The sequence below is a fragment of the Homarus americanus genome, unplaced genomic scaffold (genome assembly GCF_018991925.1).
Source record: "Homarus americanus isolate GMGI-L3 unplaced genomic scaffold, GMGI_Hamer_2.0 scaffold36577, whole genome shotgun sequence".
Taxonomy (NCBI): domain Eukaryota; kingdom Metazoa; phylum Arthropoda; class Malacostraca; order Decapoda; family Nephropidae; genus Homarus; species Homarus americanus.
The window spans coordinates 1-18,179 of record NW_024744689.1 but is presented as its reverse complement, the minus strand read 5'-3'; the positions used below and the strand labels follow the sequence as shown (position 1 = coordinate 18,179).

Genomic DNA, 18,179 nt, shown 5'->3' with positions numbered 1-18,179 from the left:
CCTAGGGAGGGTCCTTGGGGGCGTCGCCGCCCCTGGGACGGCCACTGGGTGCGCCGACGTTCCTGCGAGGGCCCCTTAGGGCGCCGCACCTGGTAGGGCAAATGGGAGGGCCCATGGGAGCGTTGCCCCCGGAGGGCATCTGGGGGCAGTTGTTTTTGCAATAATTAGAACAATGGGAGATATGACGTTAAATAAATAAACCACCCATGGCATTTCCAGTATCATCGAATTATGAACAATGTAAAGGAGAATAAATATCCAACAGGAAAACATAAATTGGGGTGTTGTGCTGACTGACTGCTCTGTTCTCCTATTAGCTGTTATTTGATGTATTTATATTTTAGTCCCCTGTGGTGAAAGAAGACTAGAGTCGACCTTTTTTTAGGTTTTATTGTTCATATAACTGACCAAGGGTAGTATGGCATCTGGAAGAGAACAAAAGAATATTCTAGTAAGTGAAGGGAACAATGAAAATGACTAATATAATATAACCCCAAACAAAACAAAACCCAATGATAAGAAACATAACATATATATACAAACGCACGTAACAAGACAGAAGACCCTGGCAAGCCCTGGGGTCCCAGCAACACCTAAAGAGGTCCCCTGAGGGCGCTGCCTCCATTGGGAAGGCCACTAGTAGCGCTTCAGCATCTGGGAGGGCACCTGAAAGCCCCACCGCCCCTGGGAAGGCCCCTGGGGGCACCAACGACCCTCCCAGGGCTCCTGGGACTCCACATCCCCTGGCAGGGCCCCTCAGAGCGCCGTTGTCCCTGAGAGGGCTCCGGGGGCGCTACTGGCACTGGGTGCGCCGTTGCCCCTGGGAATGCCCCTGGAAGCGCCGCACCTGTCAGGGCAAATGGGAGGCCCCCAGGGAGCGCTGCCCTGTACGGCCCCTGGGTTCAGTTGTTTTTGCACAATTTAGAAAAATGGGAGATATGACGTTATATAAATACACCGCCCATCGAATTTCCAGTATCATCGCATAATAAACAATGTAAAGGAGAATAAATATCCAACAGGAAAACATAAATTGGGGTGTTGTGCTGACTGACTGCTCTGTTCTCCTATTGGCTGTTATTTGGTGTAGTTACATTTTAGTCCACCAATCACAGTTAAGTAAGGGATTGGTGGACGTATGCAATATGTACGACACCACAACCAAGCAAACTATAGGGATCCTGCGAGGGGACGTCTCTAGTAGGCCCCGTGGTGTCGCCCCCGCCCCTGGGAGGGCCCCTGGGAGTACCGCTATCCATGGGAGGGCCCCTGGGGGCGCCGACAACCTTGGGAGGGCCCTGGGGGCGCCACAGCCCCTGGAAGAGGCCCTGGGGGGGGGGGCGGGGGCAAAATACCTGTTAGAGACCCTCCGCCACCTTTGGGAGGGCCCCGAGGAACGCCGCCGCTTCTGAGATGGCCCTGGGGGCGCCATAACCCCTGGAAGACACCCTGGGGCTGCTACAACCCCTGGTAGGGCCCCTGGGGGCGTTACTGCTCCTGAGAGGGCTCCGGGTAGCCGCACCTACCCTAGGGAGGGTCCTTGGGGGCGTCGCCGCCCCTGGGACGGCCACTGGGTGCGCCGACGTTCCTGCGAGGGCCCCTTAGGGCGCCGCACCTGGTAGGGCAAATGGGAGGGCCCATGGGAACGTTGCCCCCGGAGGGCATCTGGGGGCAGTTGTTTTTGCAATACTTAGAACAATGGGAGATATGACGTTAAATAAATAAACCGCCCATGGCATTTCCAGTATCATCGAATTATGAACAATGTAAAGGAGAATAAATATCCAACAGGAAAACATAAATTGGGGTGTTGTGCTGACTGACTGCTCTGTTCTCCTATTGGCTGTTATTTGATGTATTTATATTTTAGTCCCCTGTGGTGAAAGAAGACTAGAGTCGACCTTTTTTTAGGTTTTATTGTTCATATAACTGACCAAGGGTAGTATGGCATCTGGAAGAGAACAAAAGAATATTCTAGTAAGTGAAGGGAACAATGAAAATGACTAATATAATATAACCCCAAACAAAACAAAACCCAATGATAAGAAACATAACATATATATACAAACGCACGTAACAAGACAGAAGACCCTGGCAAGCCCTGGGGTCCCAGCAACACCTAAAGAGGTCCCCTGAGGGCGCTGCCTCCATTGGGAAGGCCACTAGTAGCGCTTCAGCATCTGGGAGGGCACCTGAAAGCCCCACCGCCCCTGGGAAGGCCCCTGGGGGCACCAACGACCCTCCCAGGGCTCCTGGGACTCCACATCCCCTGGCAGGGCCCCTCAGAGCGCCGTTGTCCCTGAGAGGGCTCCGGGGGCGCTACTGGCACTGGGTGCGCCGTTGCCCCTGGGAATGCCCCTGGAAGCGCCGCACCTGTCAGGGCAAATGGGAGGCCCCCAGGGAGCGCTGCCCTGTACGGCCCCTGGGTTCAGTTGTTTTTGCACAATTTAGAAAAATGGGAGATATGACGTTATATAAATACACCGCCCATCGAATTTCCAGTATCATCGCATAATAAACAATGTAAAGGAGAATAAATATCCAACAGGAAAACATAAATTGGGGTGTTGTGCTGACTGACTGCTCTGTTCTCCTATTGGCTGTTATTTGGTGTAGTTACATTTTAGTCCACCAATCACAGTTAAGTAAGGGATTGGTGGACGTATGCAATATGTACGACACCACAACCAAGCAAACTATAGGGATCCTGCGAGGGGACGTCTCTAGTAGGCCCCGTGGTGTCGCCCCCGCCCCTGGGAGGGCCCCTGGGAGTACCGCTATCCATGGGAGGGCCCCTGGGGGCGCCGACAACCTTGGGAGGGCCCTGGGGGCGCCACAGCCCCTGGAAGAGGCCCTGGGGGGGGGGGCGGGGGCAAAATACCTGTTAGAGACCCTCCGCCACCTTTGGGAGGGCCCCGAGGAACGCCGCCGCTTCTGAGATGGCCCTGGGGGCGCCATAACCCCTGGAAGACACCCTGGGGCTGCTACAACCCCTGGTAGGGCCCCTGGGGGCGTTACTGCTCCTGAGAGGGCTCCGGGTAGCCGCACCTACCCTAGGGAGGGTCCTTGGGGGCGTCGCCGCCCCTGGGACGGCCACTGGGTGCGCCGACGTTCCTGCGAGGGCCCCTTAGGGCGCCGCACCTGGTAGGGCAAATGGGAGGGCCCATGGGAACGTTGCCCCCGGAGGGCATCTGGGGGCAGTTGTTTTTGCAATACTTAGAACAATGGGAGATATGACGTTAAATAAATAAACCGCCCATGGCATTTCCAGTATCATCGAATTATGAACAATGTAAAGGAGAATAAATATCCAACAGGAAAACATAAATTGGGGTGTTGTGCTGACTGACTGCTCTGTTCTCCTATTGGCTGTTATTTGATGTATTTATATTTTAGTCCCCTGTGGTGAAAGAAGACTAGAGTCGACCTTTTTTTAGGTTTTATTGTTCATATAACTGACCAAGGGTAGTATGGCATCTGGAAGAGAACAAAAGAATATTCTAGTAAGTGAAGGGAACAATGAAAATGACTAATATAATATAACCCCAAACAAAACAAAACCCAATGATAAGAAACATAACATATATATACAAACGCACGTAACAAGACAGAAGACCCTGGCAAGCCCTGGGGTCCCAGCAACACCTAAAGAGGTCCCCTGAGGGCGCTGCCTCCATTGGGAAGGCCACTAGTAGCGCTTCAGCATCTGGGAGGGCACCTGAAAGCCCCACCGCCCCTGGGAAGGCCCCTGGGGGCACCAACGACCCTCCCAGGGCTCCTGGGACTCCACATCCCCTGGCAGGGCCCCTCAGAGCGCCGTTGTCCCTGAGAGGGCTCCGGGGGCGCTACTGGCACTGGGTGCGCCGTTGCCCCTGGGAATGCCCCTGGAAGCGCCGCACCTGTCAGGGCAAATGGGAGGCCCCCAGGGAGCGCTGCCCTGTACGGCCCCTGGGTTCAGTTGTTTTTGCACAATTTAGAAAAATGGGAGATATGACGTTATATAAATACACCGCCCATCGAATTTCCAGTATCATCGCATAATAAACAATGTAAAGGAGAATAAATATCCAACAGGAAAACATAAATTGGGGTGTTGTGCTGACTGACTGCTCTGTTCTCCTATTGGCTGTTATTTGGTGTAGTTACATTTTAGTCCACCAATCACAGTTAAGTAAGGGATTGGTGGACGTATGCAATATGTACGACACCACAACCAAGCAAACTATAGGGATCCTGCGAGGGGACGTCTCTAGTAGGCCCCGTGGTGTCGCCCCCGCCCCTGGGAGGGCCCCTGGGAGTACCGCTATCCATGGGAGGGCCCCTGGGGGCGCCGACAACCTTGGGAGGGCCCTGGGGGCGCCACAGCCCCTGGAAGAGGCCCTGGGGGGGGGCGGGGGCAAAATACCTGTTAGAGACCCTCCGCCACCTTTGGGAGGGCCCCGAGGAACGCCGCCGCTTCTGAGATGGCCCTGGGGGCGCCATAACCCCTGGAAGACACCCTGGGGCTGCTACAACCCCTGGTAGGGCCCCTGGGGGCGTTACTGCTCCTGAGAGGGCTCCGGGTAGCCGCACCTACCCTAGGGAGGGTCCTTGGGGGCGTCGCCGCCCCTGGGACGGCCACTGGGTGCGCCGACGTTCCTGCGAGGGCCCCTTAGGGCGCCGCACCTGGTAGGGCAAATGGGAGGGCCCATGGGAGCGTTGCCCCCGGAGGGCATCTGGGGGCAGTTGTTTTTGCAATACTTAGAACAATGGGAGATATGACGTTAAATAAATAAACCACCCATGGCATTTCCAGTATCATCGAATTATGAACAATGTAAAGGAGAATAAATATCCAACAGGAAAACATAAATTGGGGTGTTGTGCTGACTGACTGCTCTGTTCTCCTATTGGCTGTTATTTGGTGTAGTTACATTTTAGTCCACCAATCACAGTTAAGTAAGGGATTGGTGGACGTATGCAATATGTACGACACCACAACCAAGCAAACTATAGGGATCCTGCGAGGGGACGTCTCTAGTAGGCCCCGTGGTGTCGCCCCCGCCCCTGGCCCCTGGGAGTACCGCTATCCATGGGAGGGCCCCTGGGGGCGCCGACAACCTTGGGAGGGCCCTGGGGGCGCCACAGCCCCTGGAAGAGGCCCTGGGGGGGGGGGCGGGGGCAAAATACCTGTTAGAGACCCTCCGCCACCTTTGGGAGGGCCCCGAGGAACGCCGCCGCTTCTGAGATGGCCCTGGGGGCGCCATAACCCCTGGAAGACACCCTGGGGCTGCTACAACCCCTGGTAGGGCCCCTGGGGGCGTTACTGCTCCTGAGAGGGCTCCGGGTAGCCGCACCTACCCTAGGGAGGGTCCTTGGGGGCGTCGCCGCCCCTGGGACGGCCACTGGGTGCGCCGACGTTCCTGCGAGGGCCCCTTAGGGCGCCGCACCTGGTAGGGCAAATGGGAGGGCCCATGGGAACGTTGCCCCCGGAGGGCATCTGGGGGCAGTTGTTTTTGCAATACTTAGAACAATGGGAGATATGACGTTAAATAAATAAACCGCCCATGGCATTTCCAGTATCATCGAATTATGAACAATGTAAAGGAGAATAAATATCCAACAGGAAAACATAAATTGGGGTGTTGTGCTGACTGACTGCTCTGTTCTCCTATTGGCTGTTATTTGATGTATTTATATTTTAGTCCCCTGTGGTGAAAGAAGACTAGAGTCGACCTTTTTTTAGGTTTTATTGTTCATATAACTGACCAAGGGAAGTATGGCATCTGGAAGAGAACAAAAGAATATTCTAGTAAGTGGAGGGAACAATGAAAATGACTAATATAATATAACCCCAAACAAAACAAAACCCAATGATAAGAAACATAACATATATATACAAACGCACGTAACAAGACAGAAGACCCTGGCAAGCCCTGGGGTCCCAGCAACACCTAAAGAGGTCCCCTGAGGGCGCTGCCTCCATTGGGAAGGCCACTAGTAGCGCTTCAGCATCTGGGAGGGCACCTGAAAGCTCCACCGCCCCTGGGAAGGCCCCTGGGGGCACCAACGACCCTCCCAGGGCTCCTGGGACTCCACATCCCCTGGCAGGGCCCCTCAGAGCGCCGTTGTCCCTGAGAGGGCTCCGGGGGCGCTACTGGCACTGGGTGCGCCGTTGCCCCTGGGAATGCCCCTGGAAGCGCCGCACCTGTCAGGGCAAATGGGAGGCCCCCAGGGAGCGCTGCCCTGTACGGCCCCTGGGTTCAGTTGTTTTTGCACAATTTAGAAAAATGGGAGATATGACGTTATATAAATACACCGCCCATCGAATTTCCAGTATCATCGCATAATAAACAATGTAAAGGAGAATAAATATCCAACAGGAAAACATAAATTGGGGTGTTGTGCTGACTGACTGCTCTGTTCTCCTATTAGCTGTTATTTGGTGTAGTTACATTTTAGTCCACCAATCACAGTTAAGTAAGGGATTGGTGGACGTATGCAATATGTACGACACCACAACCAAGCAAACTATAGGGATCCTGCGAGGGGACGTCTCTAGTAGGCCCCGTGGTGTCACCCCCGCCCCTGGGAGGGCCCCTGGGAGTACCGCTATCCATGGGAGGGCCCCTGGGGGCGCCGACAACCTTGGGAGGGCCCTGGGGGCGCCACAGCCCCTGGAAGAGGCCCTGGGGGGGGGGGCGGGGGCAAAATACCTGTTAGAGACCCTCCGCCACCTTTGGGAGGGCCCCGAGGAACGCCGCCGCTTCTGAGATGGCCCTGGGGGGCCATAACCCCTGGAAGACACCCTGGGGCTGCTACAACCCCTGGTAGGGCCCCTGGGGGCGTTACTGCTCCTGAGAGGGCTCCGGGTAGCCGCACCTACCCTAGGGAGGGTCCTTGGGGGCGTCGCCGCCCCTGGGACGGCCACTGGGTGCGCCGACGTTCCTGCGAGGGCCCCTTAGGGCGCCGCACCTGGTAGGGCAAATGGGAGGGCCCATGGGAGCGTTGCCCCCGGAGGGCATCTGGGGGCAGTTGTTTTTGCAATACTTAGACCAATGGGAGATATGACGTTAAATAAATAAACCGCCCATGGCATTTCCAGTATCATCGAATTATGAACAATGTAAAGGAGAATAAATATCCAACAGGAAAACATAAATTGGGGTGTTGTGCTGACTGACTGCTCTGTTCTCCTATTGGCTGTTATTTGATGTATTTATATTTTAGTCCCCTGTGGTGAAAGAAGACTAGAGTCGACCTTTTTTTAGGTTTTATTGTTCATATAACTGACCAAGGGTAGTATGGCATCTGGAAGAGAACAAAAGAATATTCTAGTAAGTGAAGGGAACAATGAAAATGACTAATATAATATAACCCCAAACAAAACAAAACCCAATGATAAGAAACATAACATATATATACAAACGCACGTAACAAGACAGAAGACCCTGGCAAGCCCTGGGGTCCCAGCAACACCTAAAGTGGTCCCCTGAGGGTGCTGCCTCCATTGGGAAGGCCACTAGTAGCGCTTCAGCATCTGGGAGGGCACCTGAAAGCCCCACCGCCCCTGGGAAGGCCCCTGGGGGCACCAACGACCCTCCCAGGGCTCCTGGGACTCCACATCCCCTGGCAGGGCCCCTCAGAGCGCCGTTGTCCCTGAGAGGGCTCCGGGGGCACTGAGTGCGCCGTTGCCCCTGGGAATGCCCCTGGAAGCGCCGCACCTGTCAGGGCAAATGGGAGGCCCCCAGGGAGCGCTGCCCTGTACGGCCCCTGGGTTCAGTTGTTTTTGCACAATTTAGAAAAATGGGAGATATGACGTTATATAAATACACCGCCCATCGAATTTCCAGTATCATAGCATAATAAACAATGTAAAGGAGAATAAATATCCAACAGGAAAACATAAATTGGGGTGTTGTGCTGACTGACTGCTCTGTTCTCCTATTGGCTGTTATTTGGTGTAGTTACATTTTAGTCCACAATCACAGTTAAGTAAGGGATTGGTGGGCGTATGCAATATGTACGACACCACAACCAACAACTATAGGGATCCCTGCGAGGACGTCTCTATTAGGCCCGTGGTGTGCCCCCGCCCTGGGGCCTGGGGTACCGCTATCCATGGGGCCTGGGGCCGCCGACAGCTGTGGGAGGGCCTGGGAAGCGCCAGCCCCTGGAAGGGCCCGGGGGGGCGGGGGCAAAATGCCTGTTAGAGACCCTCCGCCACCTTTGGGAGGCGGAACGCCGCCGCTGGTGGCCCTGGGGCCTCCTTAACCCCTGGGGTACCCTGGGGCTGCTACCTGGCCCTGGTGCAGGGCCCTGGGGAGCCGTGCCTGCTCCTGAGAGGGCTCGGGTAGCCACCTACCTAGGAGGAGGGTCATGAGGGGCGTCACCGCCCTGGGACTTGACCACTGGGTGCGCCGACGTTCCTGCCGAGGAGCCCCTAAGGGCGCCGCACCTGGTATTCAAGGCAAATGGGAGGGGGCCCATGGGGCGTTGCCCCGGAGAAGTCTGACATCTGGGGGCAGTTAATTTTGCAATACCTAGACCAATGGGAGATATGACGTTAAATAAATAAACCGCCCATGGCATTTCCAGTATCATCGAATTATGAACAATGTAAAGGAGAATAAATATCCAACAGGAAAACATAAATTGGGGTGTTGTGCTGACTGACTGCTCTGTTCTCCTATTGGCTGTTATTTGATGTATTTATATTTTAGTCCCCTGTGGTGAAAGAAGACTAGAGTCGACCTTTTTTTAGGTTTTATTGTTCATATAACTGACCAAAGGGTAGTATGGCATCCAGAGAACAAAAAGAATATTCTAATGAAGTGAAGGGAACAATGAAAAGCTAATATAATATATCTAAAACAAAACAAAACCCAATGATAAGAAACATAACATATATATGCAAACGCACATGTGTAACAAGACAGAAGACCTGGCAAGCCCTAGGGTCCCAGCAAACACCTAAGGGGCCCTGAGGGCTGCTGCCTCCATTAGGAAGAGCCACTAGTAGCGCTTCAGCATCTGGGAGGGCACCTGAAAGCCCCACCGCCCCTGGGAAGGCCCCTGGGGGCACCAACGACCCTCCCAGGGCTCCTGGGACTCCACATCCCCTGGCAGGGCCCCTCAGAGCGCCGTTGTCCCTGAGAGGGCTCCGGGGGCGCTACTGGCACTGGGTGCGCCGTTGCCCCTGGGAATGCCCCTGGAAGCGCCGCACCTGTCAGGGCAAATGGGAGGCCCCCACGGAGCGCTGCCCTGTACGGCCCCTGGGTTCAGTTGTTTTTGCACAATTTAGAAAAATGGGAGATATGACGTTATATAAATACACCGCCCATCGAATTTCCAGTATCATCGCATAATAAACAATGTAAAGGAGAATAAATATCCAACAGGAAAACATAAATTGGGGTGTTGTGCTGACTGACTGCTCTGTTCTCCTATTGGCTGTTATTTGGTTTAGTTACATTTTAGTCCACCAATCACAGTTAAGTAAGGGATTGGTGGACGTATGCAATATGTACGACACCACAACCAAGCAAACTATAGGGATCCTGCGAGGGGACGTCTCTAGTAGGCCCCGTGGTGTCGCCCCCGCCCCTGGGAGAGCCCCTGAGAGTACCGCTATCCATGGGAGGGCCCCTAAGGGCGCCGACAACCTTGGGAGGGCCCTGGGTGCGCCACAGCCCCTGGAAGAGGCCCTGGGGGGGGGGGCGGGGGCAAAATACCTGTTAGAGACCCTCCGCCACCTTTGGGAGGGCCCCGAGGAACGCCGCCGCTTCTGAGATGGCCCTGGGGGCGCCATAACCCCTGGAAGACACCCTGGGGCTGCTACAACCCCTGGTAGGGCCCCTGGGGGCGTTACTGCTCCTGAGAGGGCTCCGGGTAGCCGCACCTACCCTAGGGAGGGTCCTTGGGGGCGTCGCCGCCCCTGGGACGGCCACTGGGTGCGCCGACGTTCCTGCGAGGGCCCCTTAGGGCGCCGCACCTGGTAGGGCAAATGGGAGGGCCCATGGGAACGTTGCCCCCGGAGGGCATCTGGGGTCAGTTGTTTTTGCAATACTTAGAACAATGGGAGATATGACGTTAAATAAATAAACCGCCCATGGCATTTCCAGTATCATCGAATTATGAACAATGTAAAGGAGAATAAATATCCAACAGGAAAACATAAATTGGGGTGTTGTGCTGACTGACTGCTCTGTTCTCCTATTGGCTGTTATTTGATGTATTTATATTTTAGTCCCCTGTGGTGAAAGAAGACTAGAGTCGACCTTTTTTTAGGTTTTATTGTTCATATAACTGACCAAGGGTAGTATGGCATCTGGAAGAGAACAAAAGAATATTCTAGTAAGTGAAGGGAACAATGAAAATGACTAATATAATATAACCCCAAACAAAACAAAACCCAATTATAAGAAACATAACATATATATACAAACGCACGTAACAAGACAGAAGACCCTGGCAAGCCCTGGGGTCCCAGCAACACCTAAAGAGGTCCCCTGAGGGCGCTGCCTCCATTGGGAAGGCCACTAGTAGCGCTTCAGCATCTGGGAGGGCACCTGAAAGCCCCACCGCCCCTGGGAAGGCCCCTGGGGGCACCAACGACCCTCCCAGGGCTCCTGGGACTCCACATCCCCTGGCAGGGCCCCTCAGAGCGCCGTTGTCCCTGAGAGGGCTCCGGGTTTGTGAGACCCGCGTGGCCACTTCCGTGGGCAAGGCACAGAGCAGGGCGCAATACTTTTGCCAGTCGGTCGCTCGTGAGCCGGCGAGGGCTGCTTCCACATGGTCAAGCCAGTCCTCGACGTTGTGGTTGAAAGTCGGCAGAGAGATCCGTCCGTCCTCCATCCTGTGTGAGTGCTTATCTCCGGGAGTCACCATTGTAGGGGTATCGAGATATTAATGTTGTCTAGCACTCAGGATGGAAGGAAACTCTAATGTGGTTTTCTTGTATAATATAAGTTACATGATAGACAGTCTGGTGCTGGAGGTGCTGGAGGAGGTGTTGCTTGTTCAGGAAGATGGGCAGAATGAGAGTTGGTTGGTGAGGAAGCTCAGAGAAGGACAGCTGGTGGGTCGCCATGCTCGCTGGCGGGAGCGAGGACCGCCAGGCAGGCGAGGAGAAGCTAAGGCAGCCAGGCAGCGGCGGAGGAGGAGGTGTTGCTTGTTCAAGAAGTATGGTCAGAATGAATCTCAATGGAGAGACAGAGCTTATATACCCAGCAGCAGCCGCCAGTCCTCTATGAATCATGTTGGGAAAACCCAGAAAGTTGCCGGTGAGTAGTTTCGTTGCTAAGCAACCGTACCATCTGGGGACAGCTCTCGCTTGGTTGCTAGGCGACGGCACGTCGGAATGAGGTAACAGGTGGTGGCTGTGGCTACGCAGTTGTAAGCAGTTGTAGGGGAGACGTCCACTACAGTGTAAATATTAACCTCTCTTCTCCCCCTTTACAAATGTTTAACAGTAGTGGGATAGGTAAACTTCTACCCCCCTACATGGGCCTAAAAGCTCCTGATTGGACAGCCATAATTTCGAGAATCAGTTATTGATTAATCTCAATAGAAATATTTGCAAATAAACATGTTCGTATGCTATGCTGCTTATTTTTCTCTTTAGTTAACTATGTTTTATAATTTACTGTGGATTTATTTTAATATTTGAGACAATTAATAATTTTTTTGTTACCTTTACTTTTACTTGAGTTGCATTTTGTCATTGTAACAATACTTTTAAGTAACAAAGCCCGGTACTTTTTACAACTCTGGTGTTAAAAAAAAAAACATCAACTTGAGAAAAAAGATCCTGTAATAATAAAATCTCAAGTTATCAGAGTGTGACCCATTACAAACTCCATTTTCTTTGAAGTTACAACAACATAAACTAAAACATTCTAAATAGCAGACAATATGAACGAACATGAACTCACCAAACCTAATCATGCGTACAACTTAACCTGTACTGTGAAAAAAATCTACAGTTTAGTAACTGTTTCGAGTCTGAACTGATTTACTCATGTGTCCCTCTCGTTGTAGAGTCGCTCCTACTGGACTAATTATAAATAGGTACTTATATTGTCATCTAGTAATAACGCGATTCAATACCATTTTGTGCCCAGGAGCAGTTTGGTAATAACTCGCATCCAGCTAATTAAATTAGAATTATGATCTGTAACTTATATATTATAAATAAAGATAATTTTAAAAGTTTTAATTTCATATATTCGACGATGAAAATTCCTGTATATGCCACTGATCGGCTTGTTAGCCGCTTGGGCGATCGGTCACGCCTCTTTTCATTTATATTCTTCACCAAAAGATCGGCTCGCTAGCCGCCCGGGCGATCGGTCACGTCTCTGTCACGCACTGTTGGCAAATACTGAGCATGCACCGGCTCCTGAATGTACCTGAACCCGCTCCAGTGTTGGTCAAGTCTTCTCTTGAAAGAGCTCACACTTGGTGCCGTCACAACACTCTCTGGTAGATTGTTCCAAGAGTTTACAACCCTCACTCCGAAAAAGTTTGCCCTCACGGTTTTCTGGACTTGCGGCTTCTTCAATCTTGAGCTGCATGACCCCTTGGCTGGGGTGGCGAGCGTCACCAGCTCAAGTAAGGACCTCCAACTGAGTAGTGCCCCTGAGATGCTTATAAACCTCAACTAGGTCCCCCCTTGCCCGTCTGTAGTATAAGCTAGAGCAAGTTCAGGCGCTCCAATCTCTCAGGAGTAGCTGAGGTGTGCTTGAAGTGCAGGCACCAGTTTAGTGGCCTCCTTTGAACATTTTCAACCAACTGACAGTCCCTAGCATATCTCGAGGGACCAGATGGGGTGACAGTACTCCAGATGGGGAAGCACTTCACTCCTGAAGATCGTCACGAGGACGGACCGTCTAGATATCTGAACGACTTCTTATAAAAGGCCAATAATTTATTTGCCTGATTTACCTTCTTCTCACAATGGCCCGAGAACTTCAGCTCATTGTCAACATACACACCTAGGTCCTTCTCACACACAGTCTCAACTAGTACATTTTCTTCATCCCGTTGGGACATATGATACGCCTCCTTACCGTTGGTACGCCCCAGGTGCATCCTCTTACACTTCGTGACATTGAATCTCAGCAGCCATTTTCATCGCCTCAGGAATTTTCTTTGTTTGCGTCACGGTATTTCCTGGTACGAAATTAGCTTTGAAATTTTCCTTCTTCATGAAAATATTGCACCACTGTTAAAAACAATGTCTAACAGTCCAAGCGCACCACGTCGCCCGCCTCCTGACCTTGAGCTCGACAAATTGGTTAACAGTGCGTCAATAAATAATTCTTTGATCAAGATAGATGTTTAATCCACTTGCTAAATCTTAATATACTTTACAAACTTTTTACTCAAATGATTGTATATCAAGTATGCTATATATCAATTACACGAGGGGAAATAAAATCTCACGAAATAACCAAAATCATCTACGAGGCGGTATGTGAGGCTATCATGTTTTGAGTGCGTGCACTATTTGCTTCGCCACACTGGAGCTGGGTTAGTGTGTGTTGTTGTAGGTTTATGAGAAGAGGTGTAATCTTAATATCTACAACTAAAATGTTCTCGATAAATATACAGTGAATTAACATCTAAACTGTGCGTCATGGTCGTGTCTAAGGTAATACGATACGTCACCCTGCCGTTTCGTATGGTGTGGCTGGTGTTGTATAATTGCGTCATGACCACGCTCTCCATCACCCCTATGATACGGGAGGTAATGCATGAGCACTTTCTCAAGAAGACAGACGTGAAGAAGGGAAGCCCATATATAGACTTCGTTAAGGATGGTGCTGCAGACTACCGCTATTTTTGGGAGAGGACCAAATTATTTTTGTTCATGTAAGTGAATCCCAATAGGCACACACATGAACATACGTATCCCTTATCTAAACTCACGCTAACTTTTATATATTTATATATGCTGCTTATGAAGTAATGTACTGTAAGCACAGTAGCGACTGATATGCGAGCACGGAAAATTATTGTGATGTATTGCAGAGGATGATTAAGTTACGTCAATGCAATATGAGACACTTCTGTAAACACATTCATTCATGGCCGTCTTGTTTAAAAAAATCATTTGAAAATTTGAATCGATGGTTGATGAGTGAGTGCATGTTAAGACACTAAATTATATCTGATGTACAGGATTTTCTAATTTTATATAAATATTAGCCTAATAAGGGTGAATCATCGTGACCATGAAGAGTCTCAGATTTTGTTGTGGTCTGGCGAGATGACGCAGGGGGGGGAGAAGGTACTGAACCTGAGGGAGGACTGGGAGGAGGTCGGTGACGAGGAAGACTGGGGGGCAGTGACGAGGAGGGACTGGGAGGAGGGTGACGAGGAGGACTGGGAGGAGGGTGACGAGGAGGACTGGGAGGAGGGTGACGAGGAGGACTGGGAGGAGGGTGACCAGGAGGACTGGGAGGAGGGTGCTGAGGAAGACTGGGAGGAGGGTGACAAGGAAGACTGGGAGGGGGGTGATGTCGAGGAGGACTGGGGGAGGGTGGCGAGAAAGGCTGCGGGATTCACAAATCACTAAATACAGACGAATAGATGAACAGATAAATGAATGTATATTTTACATATGACACTGCATTGTATTTGTCCACGAATATGTGTCCATATGATACTCAAGGAAGAATAGTTGTGGTGTGTCTAAAACTAATAGTCATAGTGTGGTGGCACGCTACCTCAATACCTCTAATCCATCAGTGAAGGTTATCGTCAACATGGGGGACGAGGGTGAGTGGTGGAGGGAGACCAGCCAAGACAAACTGCTCACTCATGATACGTTTCAGTTTTCCCAGCAAAGTTATAAAAATTCATTGCGTCCAAGGGGGTAAACATCCATGGTTATTATTGTGTAATAATGAAGTGCAGAATCAGATAATTTCCCTGTGTCGTATTGGCAGCGTCTATTAGCCTAGAAAAATAATTACTATATAGTTTGCTGGGTGATGTCCATATACAAAGATCCCTCGGGTGAAGCTGCAGTAACTATCTTGTTTTCTTTGTAAATTTTAACTAACCTTTCTTCCCTTTCACTTCTATTACACAATCTGTGTGGTCGTACTTCCTGTGCTTTTCTCCCCTTCCCTGCCTTTGCAATAGAATCTGGGAGGTCCGGAGCTAATGTGGATTGTTGCTTTGCTACGTTAAGATTTAATCATACAATAGAATCATCTTCTACAATAATTTCCAATAAGTTCATTGAACTTCACAACTTCTAATGCCTTATTTAAATCTTCAAAAGATAATCCCAATACGTCAGTGATACTATAATTTATTGATGCATAGACCAGAATTATTGCCATGTCAATAAATATAACTTGAAACCTAATTAACATAATCCTATCTGACAATGACCAATATTCCTTAACATAATTGTCAACCTCTGCTTTGTGCAATTCTCAGTCATTTCAACTCCTGACTATATAAAGAGATTCTTCTCCAACAATGCTATCTGAACTTTTTCATTTTACTTCATTTAATGCTAGAATGTCTCATGTAATCCTTTCATTTCCCTGCAAACTTTGCACCGTCATATAATATTACAGGCTCCTATCATGAGTTTGTCTTCTCATACTTCGATTGAGACAGTGTTTACCAGCTAAAGGTGGCACACTGCCTACAACCACCAGAAAAAACAATATACTGTATAAGTGAATACTGTAGGTTCATAGAAAGTTTTAAATAAACAATAGTGGTCAGAGGTCACTCAAACCTGACTCTCGTAAAGGTCCCGACCACCACACGATCAGGTTTAAAGAAAGGAAACTAATAAAACCTCGACGATATGGACGAGGGAGTAATCTCACCTCCAAAAGTGGGCCCAGCTTCACTAACACTGCTGAGATACGAAGTTAACTAATTGTGCTATCTACTGCACATCTCTACTACGTACTACTAGCTATGCTATCTACTGCGCATCCACACTTGGGCGAACCAAGGCAAAACTTCTTCAGAGTAGATAAAAGATATTCTTCCAAAGGCAAAACTAGTTATGGTCTTTCCTTATTTAGAAAGTGGGCGGAGATGAAGGGAAACTATCCAATCACATTCGTCGATCCATACACTCTAGACAAGATGATGCCTGTGTGAAATGTTTTACATAAGAACATAAGAAAATAAGAGTCTGCAATAGGCCGGTTGGCCTGTGCATGGCAGCTCCTGTCGAGAGTTACTACCACTCTCAATCATCCATGAATCTATCTAGCCTCCTTTTAAAACTTCCCAGCGTTCCAGCACTTACTACAAAGTTGCTAAGCTTGTTCCACTCGTCCACCACCCTATTTGTGAACCAGGTCCTTCCTATCTCCCTCCTAAACCTTAACTTATCCAACTTAAATCCGTTGCTACGATTCCTATCCTGCTCGGATATTATAAGAACTTTATCTATATCCCCTTTATTGATTCCTTTCACCCACTTAAATACTTCTATCATATCTCCCCGCACTCTTCGTCTGTCTAGGGAATGAAAGTTTAGTTTCTTTAACCTATCCTGTTATGGAAGGTTTCTAAGTCCCGGAATAATTTTCGTCATTCTTCGCTGCACCGACTCCAGTGAATTACTGTAGATATCCATTCTATAATAAGGGCACCAGAACTGAACCGCATAATCGAGGTGCGGCCTGACTAGCGCAAGATATAGTTGCAATAAGACCTCTGCACTCTTGTTACTTACACTTCTAGATATAAAACCTAATACTCTGCTTGCCTTATTTCGGGTTGTATAATAGAGAAAACTGCCTTATTCCTGCCTTGCAAAAGCTTACGAGATCTCAAAAGTCACCGTAAGCTATGAAGAAAAGTCAGTCATTTTAAACTGAGGTGTGGACATCGTAATTCTTTAGTGAATCACCACCGCAGAAGTTTATGAACTTTTTAGCACTTATGATGTTCGTAACCTGGGCGTCTGGCAGCCGCTGGCCACCCTGTGTGCAAAGACCAAACAGTGCCGAGGCAACCACCAAGGCAATTACGTGATACGACTAGTGTAGAGCCTCTGCTGGGGAGTGTGGCCCTATATTAGCACTCCTGGTCTCTGCTTCACCACTAGATTCTTGGTGGGTTACCTTTAATTAGTTTATAGTGTCACCAGCTTCCGACTCGTAGTTGCCGCACTAGCTACTTGAGTCAACCAACACCATGGCCGCCTCGAAGATCATGGTTTATACCTTGTTGCCATGGAGAATATTTACTGCTCTGGTGGTGGCGTTTACTGCGGCTCTCCTCGTCCCGCTCTTGAAGTTATGCCCGGAGTTTGTGTCCACTTTCATTATTGGCAAAAAGAACTTTTTAAAGAGCAATATTCATATCGTCTACTTGAAGGTTCACCTACGTGATCCGCAACAGTTCTGGCAAATACTAAAGTCAAATCTTAGAAGGTGAGCTGTGAAGATTATTATTTATTTGTTCTTACAAATTTTTCTTCTTGTAGTAACATGTTTACATACAACGAAGTGTAATTATACACAATACATATGGTCGTGATCGTCGTCTCGTTCATACGTGTTGACCTTTTTGACCTTCATATATCAGTCCCGCCACAACAGCATTTTTATAATAGATGTGCAATATAATTCTTTGTAGGCGAGTTAACTTATCTTCAAACATCACTATTTTGTTTAACATCAGCAAGTTTCTGCCAGAATTAACATCTTAGTAAAATCACAATGTGGAACAGTAGTACACCTGCACTAACCTTCAATTCCGATATGGTATGTTTACAGAGATCAGGACGTAAATTTTATAAGATAAGTTGGCTTTCGGGCGTTATCACTTGTCAACACAACCCCTGAGAGTACTGAGGTGAGACTGTGGACTCGGTGCCTCAGAGGGATGTCAGACCACCTGGCGTTTATCAGTGTATACCATAAACAACCATCATCACAACAACGCATGTATTTAAAATTTTGTGTTCGTTGTTGCTGTATTTCAATATGAAGTTTTTACTCTCTGAAAGTGATTGCTGTGCAGATATTGATATTGCACCCGGACACACACACACACACACACACAAAATACCACACCCGACACACACACACACACACATAATACCACACCCGACACACACACTAACACCCTCAACACATAAGCACACACTGCCATCCCCGACAGATACTAACACACACACACACACACACACACACACA

The 18,179-nt window shown here is 49.5% G+C and overlaps 2 protein-coding genes across 2 annotated transcripts; both read right to left on the bottom strand.

Annotated features, from left to right (window-relative positions):
* Positions 1-1,526: 1,526 nt before the first annotated feature.
* Positions 1,527-6,771, bottom strand: LOC121878003 (basic salivary proline-rich protein 1-like; the record flags this gene model as incomplete). Its single annotated transcript, XM_042383961.1, has 8 exons — positions 6,696-6,771; positions 5,341-5,479; positions 5,170-5,222; positions 4,577-4,715; positions 3,759-3,937; positions 3,053-3,191; positions 2,233-2,411; positions 1,527-1,665 (listed from the first exon to the last, which is right to left on the bottom strand). Coding segments are annotated over exons 1-8 (1,043 nt in total), but the record flags the coding sequence as incomplete, so codon positions are not given.
* Positions 6,772-6,866: 95 nt separating this feature from the next.
* On the bottom strand, positions 6,867-17,192 carry LOC121878004 (basic salivary proline-rich protein 1-like). Its single transcript, XM_042383962.1, has 6 exons — positions 17,156-17,192; positions 9,885-10,023; positions 8,345-8,497; positions 8,022-8,229; positions 7,413-7,703; positions 6,867-7,004 (listed from the first exon to the last, which is right to left on the bottom strand). Exons 1-6 carry the CDS (start codon positions 17,190-17,192, stop codon positions 6,867-6,869), a joined length of 966 nt encoding a protein of 321 aa, XP_042239896.1.
* Positions 17,193-18,179: the final 987 nt, after the last annotated feature.